Source organism: Pseudopodoces humilis, chromosome 1, assembly GCF_049639895.1.
Source record: "Pseudopodoces humilis isolate 2021_Gansu_Grassland_sample_001 chromosome 1, ASM4963989v1, whole genome shotgun sequence".
Classification (NCBI taxonomy): domain Eukaryota; kingdom Metazoa; phylum Chordata; class Aves; order Passeriformes; family Paridae; genus Pseudopodoces; species Pseudopodoces humilis.
Window position 1 is genome coordinate 89,965,911 of NC_142200.1, and position 15,820 is coordinate 89,981,730.

At 41.8% G+C, this 15,820-nt stretch overlaps 1 protein-coding gene across 3 annotated transcripts in view; it reads right to left on the reverse strand.

Annotated features, from left to right (window-relative positions):
• The window catches only part of JARID2 (jumonji and AT-rich interaction domain containing 2), a 209,137-nt gene that overhangs the window by 1,959 nt on the left and 191,358 nt on the right, over positions 1–15,820 (reverse strand). For 2 of the 3 annotated variants that reach the window (XM_005525263.3, XM_088058457.1), the window contains exons 9-17: positions 15,319–15,411; positions 14,762–14,880; positions 14,559–14,629; positions 13,611–13,725; positions 10,180–10,285; positions 9,221–9,403; positions 4,192–4,322; positions 1,996–2,179; positions 335–442 (exon numbers count right to left, since the gene is read on the reverse strand). In XM_005525263.3, coding sequence (XP_005525320.1) covers positions 335–442; positions 1,996–2,179; positions 4,192–4,322; positions 9,221–9,403; positions 10,180–10,285; positions 13,611–13,725; positions 14,559–14,629; positions 14,762–14,880; positions 15,319–15,411 — 1,110 coding nt within the window. Of the gene's footprint in view, positions 1–334; positions 443–1,412; positions 1,531–1,995; positions 2,180–4,191; positions 4,323–9,220; positions 9,404–10,179; positions 10,286–13,610; positions 13,726–14,558; positions 14,630–14,761; positions 14,881–15,318; positions 15,412–15,820 lie in introns of those variants that run through there. The other variant, XM_088058453.1, reaches the window with a different exon arrangement.

Genomic DNA, 15,820 nt, shown 5'->3' on the forward strand with positions numbered 1-15,820 from the left:
ACAGAGGGAAGGTACTCCAAAGTACAGAAGTTACCATAACATAACCAGTGAAAACAAAGGCTCATGTTCCATCTCAAAGCATTAAGTGGCTTCTTACATTCTGTGGCACATACTCATGCAATTTATGCTTCAGGTTTCATCTGTATCATCATGTTCCCTTAGCTGTTTTTCTTTTAACTTAAATCATAATAGAGCAAATTCTTCCCACATCAAAAACAAATCCAAAACAACCCCCAAACCCAAGACCATTTTCCTGAGGCCTCAGTAGGACAAAGGCGGAGTTAAGCGTCCTCACAAATGTTGGGTACCCAGCCCCAGGCGGTGTCACGCTCACCTCATCATAGCGGTACATCATCTTCAGCCCCCGGCACGACTTCTGCTTCTCCACGTGCCTCAGGGCACACTCCAAGCAGAAGACAACATTTTCATTCTCCTGTACAACCTACATAAAAGAGCAGAGGTGGAGGGAAAAGAGTGCAGTTAAACTCCAAACCATAGCTATGTTCTTCACACAGTATTCAATCATGGCCTGAATTACTACACCTGGATTTTACTGCAAAGTAGTGGAAGGAGATGTAAAGCACATTGTGAAATCACTCAGGATGTGTAATAAGTAGAAAGAACCTATCTCTTTTAGAGTGCTAATGTTGGCAAATATATATAATTTTAAAAAACAAACAAAAAAGAAAAAAACCCACCAGTAGTAATGAGGGTTAAATCATTATAGTTTATATTTAATATATAAATTTATATACTATAAAGCATAGTACATGCATTTATTAGCATCTCCTATGTAGTCCTAAAGATCTCCTGAAAGCAGTAGTTTCCCATTACTTAAAATGCTGTCTTGAAGGATGTAATCAGCTTAGCCACAGGATCCTCAACTACTGTCTTGTTCAGCAGAGGTCATATTTGCTCAGCTGGCTGCTTGCCAGACATGTACACTCAGCTTGGAATTTAATAACCAAGTTGGTTTTTTTTTTACTGTATATTATTTATATTAGTTGTTATTACAACTACTGTAAAAGAGTGACATGGAAAAACCCTTCCCATGATTAAACTTACTCCAGAGCAAATGGACCAGAATTAAGCGGTTCTGGTTAGCATTTGGGTTTTTTTCAAATAAACTTATTTTAAGGTTACTTCAAACTAATTCTACTTAAAAAGTAATCTAAAGACATGTATAAACTTAGCATATTCTGTCCTAGGGAGGAAAACAGCTACATCTGATTATATGCAGTTACATTTAATTTCCCTTAAAAACCTAATATCTATAACCAAAAAAATCCCCAAAAGATGACAGAGAAAAAGAACTCCCAAACCAAGAGGACTAAGTATGGACTTACATGCACTGCATTATGTTTATTTCAATACCTGTTCTGGGGAGTAAGTGGTATATAAGGTAGTGGGAGGGGCTTCTGGTATCTTTAATGACGTTGCTGTGTTTGTAGGGGTTCTGCATACAGCTCTTAGCCTGGAAGCGTCACCGCAGTGGTCAGCACACCTTCAAAAGCCAGTAGGCAATTCCCTCTTAAAAGAGAGAAAGTTTATGGGCAATTTTTGGACAGGCTGGCAAATAGCTTGATGGATAGGATACATCTCCCTTGCAATTTGGCTTGCAGAGACATTGTCTCATCTCGGGCTGTGGCTGCATGCCTGAGGCTCATGGCATGTCTGAGCTGTAGCTCATCCTGAGACCTAGTCTGCCACAACTTACTGCTGCTGGCAACCTGCAAGTGTCTTTGTTAGCCCTCCTAGTGCAGTGCAAACATCTCACAGGTGTCTGAGGGCATTGGTTCATCCCTTCTGGCAGGCTGGGAAGCCAGCTGCCACTATGGTCTTCTGGCCAAGGCAGTAAAAGCTGTATCAACACCTTTGTGTCTTGCATGGAGTGCAGGACATGGCTCTGTGGCCATGTCTCTCAAATGCCTATAGATCCCTGGAATGCTAGAGAAGGGGGATAGTACCCCAGGAATGGCCAGGGGTTGTACCCACCATGGAAAGATAGCAGAGGTGCTGACAGATCTGACACCTCCTCTCTGACGTTTCTAACTGCAACCACTTTCGAGGCTTTTTCTTGCCATCCACGCCGGTGCTGCTGCTGTCGTGGCTGCCATAGCGCGCCGAGGAGTGGAGACCGGCCTCGTACAGCTGCCGCCGCTGCCTCAGCTCCGTGTCCCTGTGAACGGGGGCACAATTAGACACTGGCACTGCCTCCAGCCACTACAGAGCCACACACAGTCACCCCTTTACCACGCTCATTACTGAAACCTGAGCTCCACACAGTAAAGCCCTGAGTGTTGTCGGAGGCTGGTGCCATTCCCTAAGCACGGCAGGCACAGCCGGCGCCTGGGAAACGCTGCCTAATTGCAAAAGCTATCTCCGGATTTTAACAGCGACCACTGTATCAAGCCAATGGTTCTCAAACTGCTCCACAGAGGAGAAGTGGGGACTGCCGAGGACTTCTGGAGATCGATGGTTGCTCGAGCCATGTGGAGAGTCGGGAGCTGTGGCTAACATGACTGTCATTCCTGAAGTTGCCAAAAGCCACCTTGAGGAAGAGGAGCCGTTGCTGTCAGGAGTAACAGCCCCTTCATCAGGAGGCAGAGATGAACCAAGGACCTGCTGCCATAAGGTGCTTCAGGCAGGAAAGGGGGAGCAGGGCAAGTGGTTGTGCCAAAAGACGAAGATGTTGCTGTACACCCAGGGAGAAAGAAGGAGATGTCAATTAAGGACAACCACCGAGCCCTCCGGTTGCCCTTCACCCACTGCATCTCTAAGGCGGACAATACCTCCTGTGCTGAACTCTACAGCTTTAGGAGAGCAGGTTGGGTTGGAGCTGAGTGGAAGACAGCAAGTGTGGAGTGAGCTGAGCAGATGGAAGGGGAGGATAAAAAAGTGCACCACCAGACACAGCTGAAGATGAGTGGAGAGCCAAGCTAAGCAAATGGCACGGGCAAACTGAGCAACAAAGGCAGATCAGGAGAAGAGGCAGCAAGAGACACAACAAACAAGGAAAACAAAACAAAGAAAAAAAAATATGGTACAGTGTTCCAAGTTTTTAGATTTTGTTGTTTGGGCTTTTGTTTCCTATAAGCAGCCACAGGAAGGATCCATGTCCTCCAGTGAATTCCAACCTATGCATAAGAACAAGTTTGAGAACCACTCTGATAAAGGTCGATGTGATGGTCTAAGAGCAAGCACCAACATTTGTTTTGCCTTTCGTACTTGCAGACTTCCTCTTCAAGGGGAAAAAAAAGGCACTTGAAAGTGGTTATTCCCATAGGGGAGCCACCTGCAGGTAAAACAGTCAGCACACCTCTTTTCATTTCTTTCTGAACACTAAACAACACATGGGCTGTTTTCCCCTTCAATATGTCACTGGAAATTTTCCAAATGAACATGCTAGTTAGTTAAATACAGTTTGTAGACTCCATTCATCAAAACTTTCTTGACATCTCGAGTATCAGTTGTCACAAACTTGAAAGATAGGTAGCAACTACATGGTAGGGAACAAAAGAGAAGATCATTACACAGGAAGCCAGGCAACATTAGATTTTCTTTTCTCACCTATCTTAATAGAAACCCTGAACATCTGTCCTTAATACTGGAGAGAAAAAGGAGTGTGAAGCTTTTACTCTTTGGAACGTTGGAGTTCTAACACCAGATGTGTTACCATGCATGCACGACTGCTCTCTTACTCACTATTTAAAGCCAAGACAACTTCCTGTATTAAAAGGACCTTTTGCACCTGTAATACAAGAGTCTTGATACTGAAGACAAGGGTTCCTGGTGCAAAATCCATTACAGACATAGATTTACAGTGACTACTAATGCCAAGAGGTCGAAAAACTCAAGGAAAGTGTTTGACCACTTGGCACCACATAGCTCACATAATGCATCAGGAACTCTCAGCACCAAGAATTAACAAAAACCCAGTGCAAAGTGCAGTTTCAGTTTTTTTAAGGTGTCTAAAGTAGGGAATTCTTAAGAGTTAAGACATCCTAACCGTGGGCACTGTCACATCAGCTACAGCCAAGGAAGCTGCTTCTTCTATGTGTGCCTGTCTTTAGGTACATCTGCTGGGCTTTTGCTTGGATAAGTAGGGTGTCTGAAGGGGTTACTTACGTCATCCACCTCTGGAGTCTGTCAATGAAAACAAAAGAGGTAAGCAAGCCCCCAATTCGTTACCTGAGCTCTCCAAGGAGCGATGATATTGTACTCAGAGTCGGTCCATTTTCTTTTTTTGCTTCTGCTGTTGCAATCTGATAAAGCAACTTTTCCATTGAAAATGGTTTAGCTATACGGCGCCGCTTCATTTCCTGGGACAGGGGGAAATTGCCATGTTAAGTCCCAAGCAAATTTGAAAAAAAAAATAATTTACCAAGAATTAATTCAAAGTTAATTAACTAGTATTATTGATACTAATAAACTGAAGCAAAAAATAGCCTTTTAAAACAACCACAAGTAAAATCTTTCCACAGTCCCACTTAAACAAAGTGTTTATGTTCCAAGCACCTCAAAATTCTCTCCCTAAAAATTAATTTTCCCTGTGGAGGCCAAGAGGACCAACACCATCACTCAAGTTCATTAATTCTGGATGGCTCAGAGTACAAACAGTGTAAGATATGTAATGTATACATATGTAACATATGACCTGCTTGAAACCCAGGACTGGTGTTATTTCGCATCTTTTAAAACATACAAAAACCTAGCAGAACAGGCAGATGTCAGGGAAAAGAGACAAAAGAAGGGGGTTCAGTTCTGCCTGTTACTGGTTCCTCTCTGTGAAAGTTTTGAAAGTTATGTTTTTCACTGAATACAAACCAAACTATTTTGATAGCTGAAACCCTTTTGATAATTCTTAAGTAGACAAGTCCCTTAAATTAATGTCCAGGTGGGAGAAGTGCAGCATCTTCCCAGTACGTGGAGGGGTCTGTTCTGGTTTATGTAGAGTCAGAGAAGTCAAATGAGCTAACACTGGACTGTAATGTGAGGGTGACATTTCTGGTTAGTGGTTAAACCTGCCAAAGATCTACTCAGCACACACAACCTCAAAGATTTTATTTCTTATCTTAATTTTCACCCTGTTCTGTATTGTATTCTGTATAATTACATGCTCTGGGTATTTCTTTTTTCATAACCAATATATCAAAAAATTAATCATTTTTAACAGCACCAATTGCCTGCATTCAAGTGACAACTATCACATAAAATGGAATAGTAGCCTTTGCTGACCAAAAAGGGTTCAAAAAAGGTTTAAAGGTAAGAAAAGTGTTCAGAAGCTGTTTGCTCTGTTAGACCCTGCCTGGGGTTGGAACAGCTGCACTGTTTAGGAGTGGTATGGGAAAATTTTTCCATGTTAGGTTTACTTAGTCTTAGGCTGTGTACACAAGCACAGACTCCGATCCAGGATAAAACCCTGCACAGGATAAAAGGCCACAGTGGGTGGCTGCAGAAGAAAGCTAGGTTGGCTCCAGCTGGGTGACAGCTCAGGGACACCCTTGCTGTACCTATGCATTTATCTCATTTTCTGAACCTATGTAGATTTTTCTCTTCCATACAGTACTGAAATACACAGGTAAGTATTTTACAACAGTCTTTTACTGCTGCCTGATTATTTCTTTTAGTGACACATTTTTCAATGTCAGGAAAGTCAGTGAACATTCACATTACAATTATCATCATCCTGACACTTGTGATCTCTCTTGCTCTCATACATCTCTTGGTCATTCATTTTCCAGGCTGAGTAGTGCTCTCGTATTTAATGCAGAGGCTAATTAATAATTTTAACCATTGATCTCTGCTGTGCTTTTTCTAGTTCTGCAATTAAGGGCTCTGAATTGTGCAAACCACCGAGACTACACAGTGCCAGAGCAGTTTCTGCTTTGTTATCTTGTTTATCTTTGTTATCTATCTCCTTGTAATTCTTAACATTCAATGTATTTTTGTTATGCCACTCCACAGCACTTGACTGACAGCTCCATAGGAATCCAAAGACCTCTTTTCTCAGAAGCAAGAGCCCATCATTCAGAGCCCGTCTCTGTATCTGTCACATTAGGATTATGTTTTTAAATTTAAATTTAGCATTTATCAACACTGAACTTCATCTAACGTTTTCTCAATTGGACCACTCAGTATCATGAAATCTTTCTACAACACTTCATAGCTTAAATTGTTACTGGCATTACCATTAATATCCTCAGCACAAAGGATTTGTTTTGCTAATAACTTCCCTTAAGTTATTTATGGATACATGAAACTGTGCCGTTACAAACTCCTGAGGAGTGCAGAAAGAGACCTCCTCCCTTCATGATAAAAACTGACCTGTACTCTGTTTTATTTATATCAGTTATTTTTTTGGTGTGTGAACTTCACCTCTCAATTTAAGAGCCTTTTCTCCTAAAAATAATGCTCACAGATTCTGTCAGATGCAACTCTTGTCCTTACCTACTTCCAAAAGTTTCAAGGGCTGGAGGCCATGACCTTGCTGCAAAAGACACCATGGTGCTTGCCCTGTTCTCATATTTTTGTACATTTACTTCTTCCACAGCAATAGTTCATTTCTATTTTACTGCTCTTCCAAGATTCTTAATCTCTGCTCTCCACCAAAGCACAGCTTTTTTTCTACTGAGGACATCAGGTAGACCTCTGTAGGACCACTTTCCCTTTGGTTTCATCTGAAGGAGCCACATGTGCTCAGGGTGGGACAGCTCTGTGACAGGAGCCAAGGAGTGGGACACCTGTGGCATTTTAAAGTATGTTCCTCACCCCAATTAAAACTGGAGGTGGGGAAATATCTGCCCAGCCCCTGCCATCATCTTCCTTGGATGGCCATGGAGTACTATACATGGAGCACATACTGTGCTAATACCACAGTTTTCCTATCAGGGAGATCAGTGCACAGGGATTCAGTCACTGGTAACAGAGTTAAACCTGGCTTATGGACTGTAAACTCTCCTCTGTGTGCAGCAGTGCTGCTTCAACTGGAAGATTAACTCCATCTTTCCTATGTACTTCTTCCTCTTGTACTACAGTACCAGCTGAGTCTCTTCCCACCCAGTTTCTGGTAGGCCCTAGAGCATCAAAGCCTTCCTTTAAAAACAGACATTCCCTCTTATTTCCAAACATCTAACCCAGAGAGCCTTCATTTAGTTCAACATTCTCTGTACTTCAGTTTCCTAAATGAGTTTCACTGACTTTGCCCAGTGCCTTATTTGAAGCTATGGAGTTATCCCTTTGCCATTCCAAACACACACTCTTCCACCATAACTCTAAATCTTCTTCTCATCCTTGCCTTAAAATGTCAAGAGCTCTTAGGGTGCTTTTTAAAAAACAGCAACCTTGTTCCAAGTATGGTCTAGGTTAAACCTGACTGTCCCTTTACACAGGTGTTTATATAAACTCCTTTATTCCAAAAATTTTTCTGAAGTATTTGTAAGACTGAAATCAATGCCATTTCAGATGCAGAATTTCATTTTTCCATGTATTAAAGGAGACTGAGCAGCCATTCAATACAGAAATGAAACAACATCATTTTAGTAATATAAAGATAGTCACTATAAAAAAATCAGGTCACAGTATCACAGGATGAAAACAAAGTGAATTTATCAAACGCTAAAAACTGTCAGTATTGCTGTGGAGAACTAACAGACAGAAGATACAGTTGTTTATCAGAGGGATCATTTAACAGTCCAAAAGGGGAATCTTGCCCATTTCACAGAACCTCTCACCACCTCTGGAAAGCACTATCCTGGCCAGCGTTGTGGCAAAGATGGCAAAGTGCCTTGTCAAAGTGGAGGAACCAAAGAATAATTTCCAAAATTAAAGGGAATTAAAAACGTAAGACAGTTTGAGGACAGAAAGGGAAGGGAAAAAGAAAAAAAAAGAGAGAAATAAAAGAACAACACAGTAGATGGTTCAAAAGTTGTTTTGATATAAACATGTTATCTGTGGTTCTTGTAAAGTTTGTGAGAGCTGTGACTTCAATTTCCAAGGTAGGTTATCATAGACTGTAATCTCCTGGATTTTCAGTCAGTTTATATTTACCCAGTGCAAAGCTCTTAAAAATTAATCAAAAGAAACTGTTCTTCAAAATTTGAGGCACCAAGAGCTGTTTAATTGCTGCATAGTGATTTCTGTCTCATACAGGAGTAGCATTTCCACAATATCAAACAAGTGTTCAGTAGAGCGATAAATACAGCACATGGAGTTAATATAATCATGTATTTTCAGACAGGAAAGGTTAGCTCAGGATTCTTATGCCTTACTTATAGATATACACAATTCCCACCTTCCCCCAAAATAAATATATAATAAAAATAACCTTTTATTTCAAACTGAGTTAATATACAGTTAATATAACCAGGCTGGAAGAATTCCATTTACCCTAAAGAAGCAATCCCTAACTGTGGACATATTATAGGTAATTACTTAGTAACTTGGTCTGAAGCTGTAAAGGATAATTTACTAATGGCTTAGCTATAAAACACTACCAAAATAGTATCTGTAGCCCAGAGTGTATTTCAGAAGGTTGGGCACACAATTAGTGATGTTTATTCTTTTTCCAAGAACACAGAAATGTAGCCAGGATCATGATGACTGGACAAGTCACCTGTTTCTGCAGGCAACCTGCCTCAGCCAGTTGTGTGAAAAGGGAATGGGAAGGTTATTTATTTACATCTATTATTGGATGGGCTGGTCAGTGAACCTAAGGATTTTCAAGTTGAGTAAAATTGAAATTGCCCTGATCAACAGTTTTTCCTGAATGAAGGGGCAGAGAAGAATAAGCAATACAGCTGTAAGTATTAACTGACTCTGCCTACCACTGGAACTAACAAGCACAGTTATTCAGATATTTGCACCTGAGATTCTAATGGTTCTAGAAAACATCACTTAAAAAAAATTAGTAAGCATAATACAATGTATAATCATTAGCTCTGAACGGATTTTTGAAAAGCTTCCTTGCAAACTGGTCTGCAGGCGTAACAATCTTCTGAATTTTTTTATAGATGTGTAACAACTCAGTCACTTTTCTGAAAACACTGGATCATTTTATGCCTTGCAGAACTTTTTTCTTTTCTTTTTTTTTTATTTATTTAGTACTCCAGAAAAACAGATGTAGGTGCACTACTCTCATAATGCTACCAATCCTGGAATGTCTGCTGTCCTTTTAGATGGCAGGGCCGTGAATCCATTTTAACTCCTTTTCTCAACTTACCTTGGCTGTTTTAAAGCCCATACTTGTCCACTGGGTGGTAGCAAAGTGCACCGATTCGGAAACACTATAGCCACAACATACTTTGGACACAAAGGATCCAGGAAAACAGACAACAAACTGCCCGCTCTGCTGTACAGTACGGTGCACCCTGATCCCCTCCTTACACAAGATCTCTGGGGAGATCTGGAAAGACAGAGGGAAATAAAAAAAAGAGAAAGAAAAACAATCAGTCAGAACTTTCTTCTACAGTTCTCTGGTCCTCTTCCTGGCTGTGTGCTGCCACCTGCTACTGCTCGTGGAGCAAAGCTTGTGCTCTGCCAACAGCTCCGCTCCGGTCGCTTTCCCTCTCCCACTCCGCACGTGCCAAACCCCATCATTTGGAGTGACAATTGCAGAAGTGCCTCTCCTCAAACCAACAGTTCAAACTCACATGCCCAAGGACAGAACACTGTCTGCTTCTACAGAAAGCAATGCAGATCATTTAGCTTTCCATCCAATCTTTTCCGACTTGGCACTGAACCACTGTGCTACTGCACTTCTGTGAGATGTTAACGTGGGTAACCAAGGGAGGGTTTTTGTTATGGGCTCCCCAATTTATACTTAAATGTACTAAAAGAAATTGTTATCCAAAAGATAAACAGGCAAAAATACTTAAGTATTAGGTTTCTCCTATCCATGCTGGCATCGTAAAATGTCATAAAATAGCAGATGAATTGATTAAATCCACTCCCTTTGTGAGGCTAAATACATTACGGACAGTATTAAAAATGGACATTTATTGCACTTTCATGTCTGTTTTTATATTAATACATAATAACAGCCTTGTTAGAAAAATACCATGTGGGTAAATACTGCAAACACTGCAGTGTAAGACAAAACCAAAATAAATGCCCAACCAACCAGCCTCCTGATTAGCCTTGGGTTCTCAAATGGGAGCACTTCTCCCAGTGTTAACCTACCATTACATTACTTTCAAGCATTTCCAGCCCTGGAGTGCCATTGGCTTGCAGCAGGGTATGTACCACATCATCAAGTTTGTTCTCCTCCGCAGCAGGAATGCAATACCTGTTGTTTTGTCAGAGGAAAAGAGAAAGATTTACTGTGGAGTAAATTATGGTCCACAGCTACACAGTAACAGGCAATTCAGACCAGCACATTGATTAGAAGAAAGAAATTCAACACAGGTTTTCACACACAGTTCTTTTGGTAAAACACTGAGGGATTGAAGGGAAGTTGTTTATTCAGACTCAGTCTGATCGTGTTCAGCAAGTATCAAAAGACACAAAATCCCCAAAACAGAAATGTGGAAACTCAGTCCTCTGTAAAGTCAGAGGACAGAAACCAGCAATAGGTTGATGTTCATTTTAACAACACCAAACCAATTAGGGGCAGAGGTTTGCACCTTGTCAGCACCAATATATGTTGCTATCTTTACCATAAAAGGCTGTATTTATCATCTGTGCATCAACCAAAGGACCTTCACATTTAATAGCATTTTCTGTTTGCAACAGTCAAGAAACCACAAATTCCCCCTACTGTTAGTGCATGAAGTTGCCTAAGACCTTCTTGCCATGCTTACTGAACAAATCCCACATCCCTCCTCTCCCTTGTAACAGAACACCTGACTAAGAGCAGCCAAAGTGGCAGGAGAGGTTTCAGATTCTGCTGGGAATCTGCCAAGTTGCACATCCTTCTCTCCTTAGAAGCCAAGGAAGCAGCTGTCCTCTTGTGCTCACTGCCAGCACTGCTCCCTCAGCAGAATGACAAGTGACATGGGAGTCTTGAGTCTTAGAGCCACACATCCAGAGAACTGCTGTTTTTTCTGGATGCAGGGAGGCGATATGGTCACAGCTGCTCACTGCTCTTGCCCGCCGCCTATCCGAGGGGTGATGCTCAGGCAAGTAAAAAAGCTTCTCCAGCTTTATCATGACTTAACCCTTCTCTTTAGGCAATGAGACCTCAACCTGGAGCCCATCTGCCCCCACACCAGAAACACACACACAGAGTTGTTTTTCCAAACTTGGAACAAGAGAATGAAGCTGGAAAAATTTTGGGGAACTGGTACAGTCTTCCTGCCATTCATACGATCTCTCCAGCAACTTCATGAAGTGTTCTGCTGGCCTTACACACCTTGTCAGGGTACTTGCTTATAACGTGCACCAATTCTGTGTACATCACATGGAGTCACCCTGACTGAAGAGTCTGCAGAAGGCAGATCTGCACTTCCTATGATCTGAACACCTCATCACTGTTCACTGTACTGATGATGACTTTGATTTGTGTTGACCTTCAAGCCAAGAGGCAGAAGACATGACATTATCTGCTCATATAGCTAATTGCAGCCACAATAAGAGTTTTATTGAGCTGTTTGCCCAGGTGTACAAAGACCAACTCCTTACGTGTATATTGACAATGGTCAGGACCTTCCTAAGAACTCCTAGGGTGATAGAGAGGTGAAGTAGAACTTCATCTTGAAAAGTAAGGACCAGGTCCCAACAGCAATTTTAAATGTATGCCATGTCTCAAATACTTAGTTGCTAACAGTGACACCTTCAGTACATCTCCCCATGTGAGGAGTTATCACCCTAGTTACACTATAATAACAGATTTGAAACAGGGATGAAAATATTTAAATTTGAACCCAGATCATGACAGAACCCACTCTTCTCCTTTAGAGTCAGAAAATATGGCTGGAACAGACAGAAGATTCAAGCATGCAGTCCCTCGCAAGACAGGCACAGGAAAATGCTTGGAAAGAATGTGTGAAGAGGAGGGGCAGCACAGAAGTGCATGGCAAAGTGCCTGGGGCAGGACCATGGGGAATGAGATCCTTTGCAATTGGTGTATGCTGCAATTGCACTCATCTGCAATTCCTGATGTACCTATAAAAATGGGAAGTGAGCAGCCAGTAAAGACTTCTGAATGCCTTGGAAGAACAAGATTTCTTTCTGTCTTTTAATGGGCACTGAGGATCCCTCCAGAATAAAAAGGTTAGGTCACTGACCTCTGCCCTGCATGCAAATTGAGTTCTCCCCTGTTTAATCTCCATGAGGTAAAACCTGAGAGATTAGAGAGTGATCTGAGTGATCTTCAGGTAAGCAAAGTGGTTTGAGTAGCACAGGGATCTGTCCTTGGAGAAGAAGATTTCTGGGTGGTGGATGGACTTGGCAAGACGGAGGAGAGGTTTGGAGCCCAGTGGCTGCTTTGCTGTCTCCGAAGTAGCGACTGAAGGCCATGCTGTCAGGGCTACTCCAGGAACTGCGCCAGACCTGCAGATATTAAATTCATCTTCTCCTAACACAGCTGGGTGCTTTACTGCACTATTAGAAGTTGTAATGAGCTAATGAATACTAGCCTGACACTTCAGGCTGGCAGCCTTGCTGAAGAATACCTTCAACAGACAAAGGAGTTCCACTTCCTGCTTATCAGTTATTCCTGCCTACTATCCCTGTTTCATCAAGGCTATCACAAACACGCCTTAAGCTATGTACTCATCTGTTTAAGTCCATCAAGATAAAGCAAAAGGCTTCTTTACTTTTATTCTTATTGGATTTGAAAAACAGGAATATTAGTCTTTCCTAAAATTTGAGCTGTCTGCATGCAAGACTGTTCAATCCCAAGAGTCACACAGTATGAAGAGTGGCCTCAGAACTTAATTAGGGGATTCCTGAATACCTTTTGCTTGGAATTTCCTGTCATTTAAGACTGGATTAATGTTTTAGAGAGAAACAGACTCACCTAAGGTTGAGGACAACGCAGCTTGCTCAGCAATTTGTCCTGATAATAAACTATTATAAAAGATTACAGATTCCTGATTCACGGAACAGGGAGAAGAGCCATGAAATGCCCATGTCAGAAACTGCAGGTCTGCAGCAGAATCCAGCAGTTACCTTTACCCCTTGAGAGGATCACATACAGAACATTTCTTAAGCCTAACACATTTAGAGAGAGGAGATCGTGCTTTAATGGTTTTCTCCAAATTTCAAATCCTTTTTGTTGGGCCATGTGCTTTCCCAGTGACAGCTGGATCAGCACCCTTGACATCAGCAGCGTCTGAGAAACGTGTAAGAACACACTTTGCATGTGCATAAAGAGCAGCTCATTATGCCACTGCCACCATGGGGACATAAAGACAACCAAAACAGACCATGGAAAACCAAATGAAACATTTCTTCCAGGAATGGGTTTTAATTTCCTAAGTTTATACCACATTTTCCCATTACAACTGGGAAACCAGACACACACACAAACCCAACACCCCACCCCAACACACACACTGGCCCTTCTAGGTGAGATTCCCTCATGCAAAATTACTACACAAGCTACTACTAACACTAGCCTACAGGCAGACACTGCAGGAAACGTGAAGAAAAACAACAGGAATACTTACCAAATGCAATCAGCACCAGTGTGTAAGTAGTCAATGTATGGAAGGTGATTTTGGTCTCGAGACCAGCATGAGGTAGAAAAGACCATGCCAATATTTAGCCAAGGAATTGTCACTCCTAAAACAAAGAGATTGAAAAATGAGTTTTGAGTAAGTTCAGTTTGTTCAGTGAAAGACAGTTTGAGAGGGGATTTAAATAAAAAATCCTATTTTCCCTGTAACCTGACCCTTGAAGTTATGTCTTCCTATCAGAGTGAATAATTCACAGCGAGTAATTTAACAAATTCAGCATTTTCCACTAAGAAAATATCTACCAGCCAACTGCACTGCCCTTGAACTTGTTTGTTTTCTAATAGCTGTATAAAACTTTTATTCTTAGGAGAATTTACAAATACCCATAATTCAAGCTCACTGCCACCGATCAGAGGTTGCTTCATGCTGTCAAGCATCCACGTAACTTTTCAACAGGTATCCTGTTTCCCAGCTGGTTTGTTCAGGCTCAACACCTGATCTTACCAGGAGATTCCCCTGTGCTTTCAATGTTTCTTACCAGTAACCTGCAATCGTGTATAGGCAGCTGGAGAATTTGTGTGAATTCATTTAAAAATGTGTGTGCTGCTTTTCCCAGTGCTACAGACTACATTTTGCAAGTGTAGAAGCTGCACAGCTCTGTCCTGACACAAAAGAACACTGATAGCCTGGCAAGAACAGCAAGGGATACTGCAGGTACAACCAGCTCCTCCCAGGAGTAGGGTCTCAACTGTTCACTAATCCTTTATGTGCATGGCTGCCTCCCCCCCTTTAAATACCACCTGGTACATCCAACTGCACGTCTGCTCAGTCAGCTGAGGACCAGAGGTCCTGGAAGAGGGAGAAGCATTTGGTGCCCACAGCATCACATTCAGAGGACACTGACACCGGCTTAAAACCCAGAGAAGGGACTTGGCTTACCAGGCACAGCACCAAGATGTCGCAGGATGGATCCTGTATTATTAGGAAGGACTGTGAGGTTCCACCCATGCCTGTTTGAGGGGTGACACAGAGGGAGACACAGTCAGTGCACATTCCCAGTGCCAACACTCCCAGTGCCAAGCTGCCCTGCTGTGCTCTGCTGCTGAGTGAGGCAACAAAGAGGATGGATTTGGAGCTCTTACCTTGAAAATGGTTCAGATTTTCCCACAGGAAAACCACTCCCGTGGGTGTTGGTATCTACTTTTCCACAATGCACTGCTACATGGCAATCTTTCTGTTCCACTATCCGCCAGTATTCTTGCTGTAGTAAGAGAAAGCAGTAATGCATTTTTAATTCGCTGAACAAGGTATCTCTCATTAAAATATAAACCCCAGAAATTTACAAGGTTTTCATGACCTCAATGCAATTCAACATAAAATATTGCTTAAAAATAAGAATATAAATAATTAAAAGTCACAATAAGGCAGGCAAAATTTAGATCCCCTTGGTTTCTGTGTTTCAGCACATGTCAGATTAAGAATTCTTTCTCTTCCTCAGTTCATCAACACCTTTATTAAAAATGTTCCAAGAACTTTAAAAAAGGAAGAATCAGCACCATGTCTATTTGATCATTTTTTCAAAAATCCAAACTAGATAGCCTTAAACTGATTACAGAAATTCTTGAAAGTCAACTATCCTGAATCCCCATACTCAGTGTCCTGAAATAAAAACCCTTACCACCCCTTGAGCTGGCCTCACCTCTACTTCAGCTACTGTAGGCTCCTTTGTGAAGCACATGTTCATGATGTTTCTTGCTGTTCGGTAGAAGGTTGTTAAAGAAACAGACCTACCCTGTGGAAAAAGAAGATAAAGTTAAAAGTGAAAATGAAAAAGCACGCCTACATTCCCCCATGTCTTCACCCTTTTCCTTACAGGCTCGATCCCAGATGACAACACAGGGAAAGAGGACAAAGTCACCAGAAGAGGTATGGGTCAAAAGCTCATTTTGTTGCTGAGAGAAAATACCTCAAAAGATACAGAAATTCAATCACATGAACTTCCCAAACTCACCATGAAAAAAGGCCAACTGAATGTTCCCAGAAGGAACACTGCTTTGTCCAGCACAACACTCAGTGTTTGATAAATACAGAGGATGGACAAGGCCCAGCTTCCTATGACAAGTTGCAAAGACCCCAGTAGGCAGCCAGTCAAATCCAGTACATAATCCAGGGACCACGTGGCCATGATCTTTATGTACAAG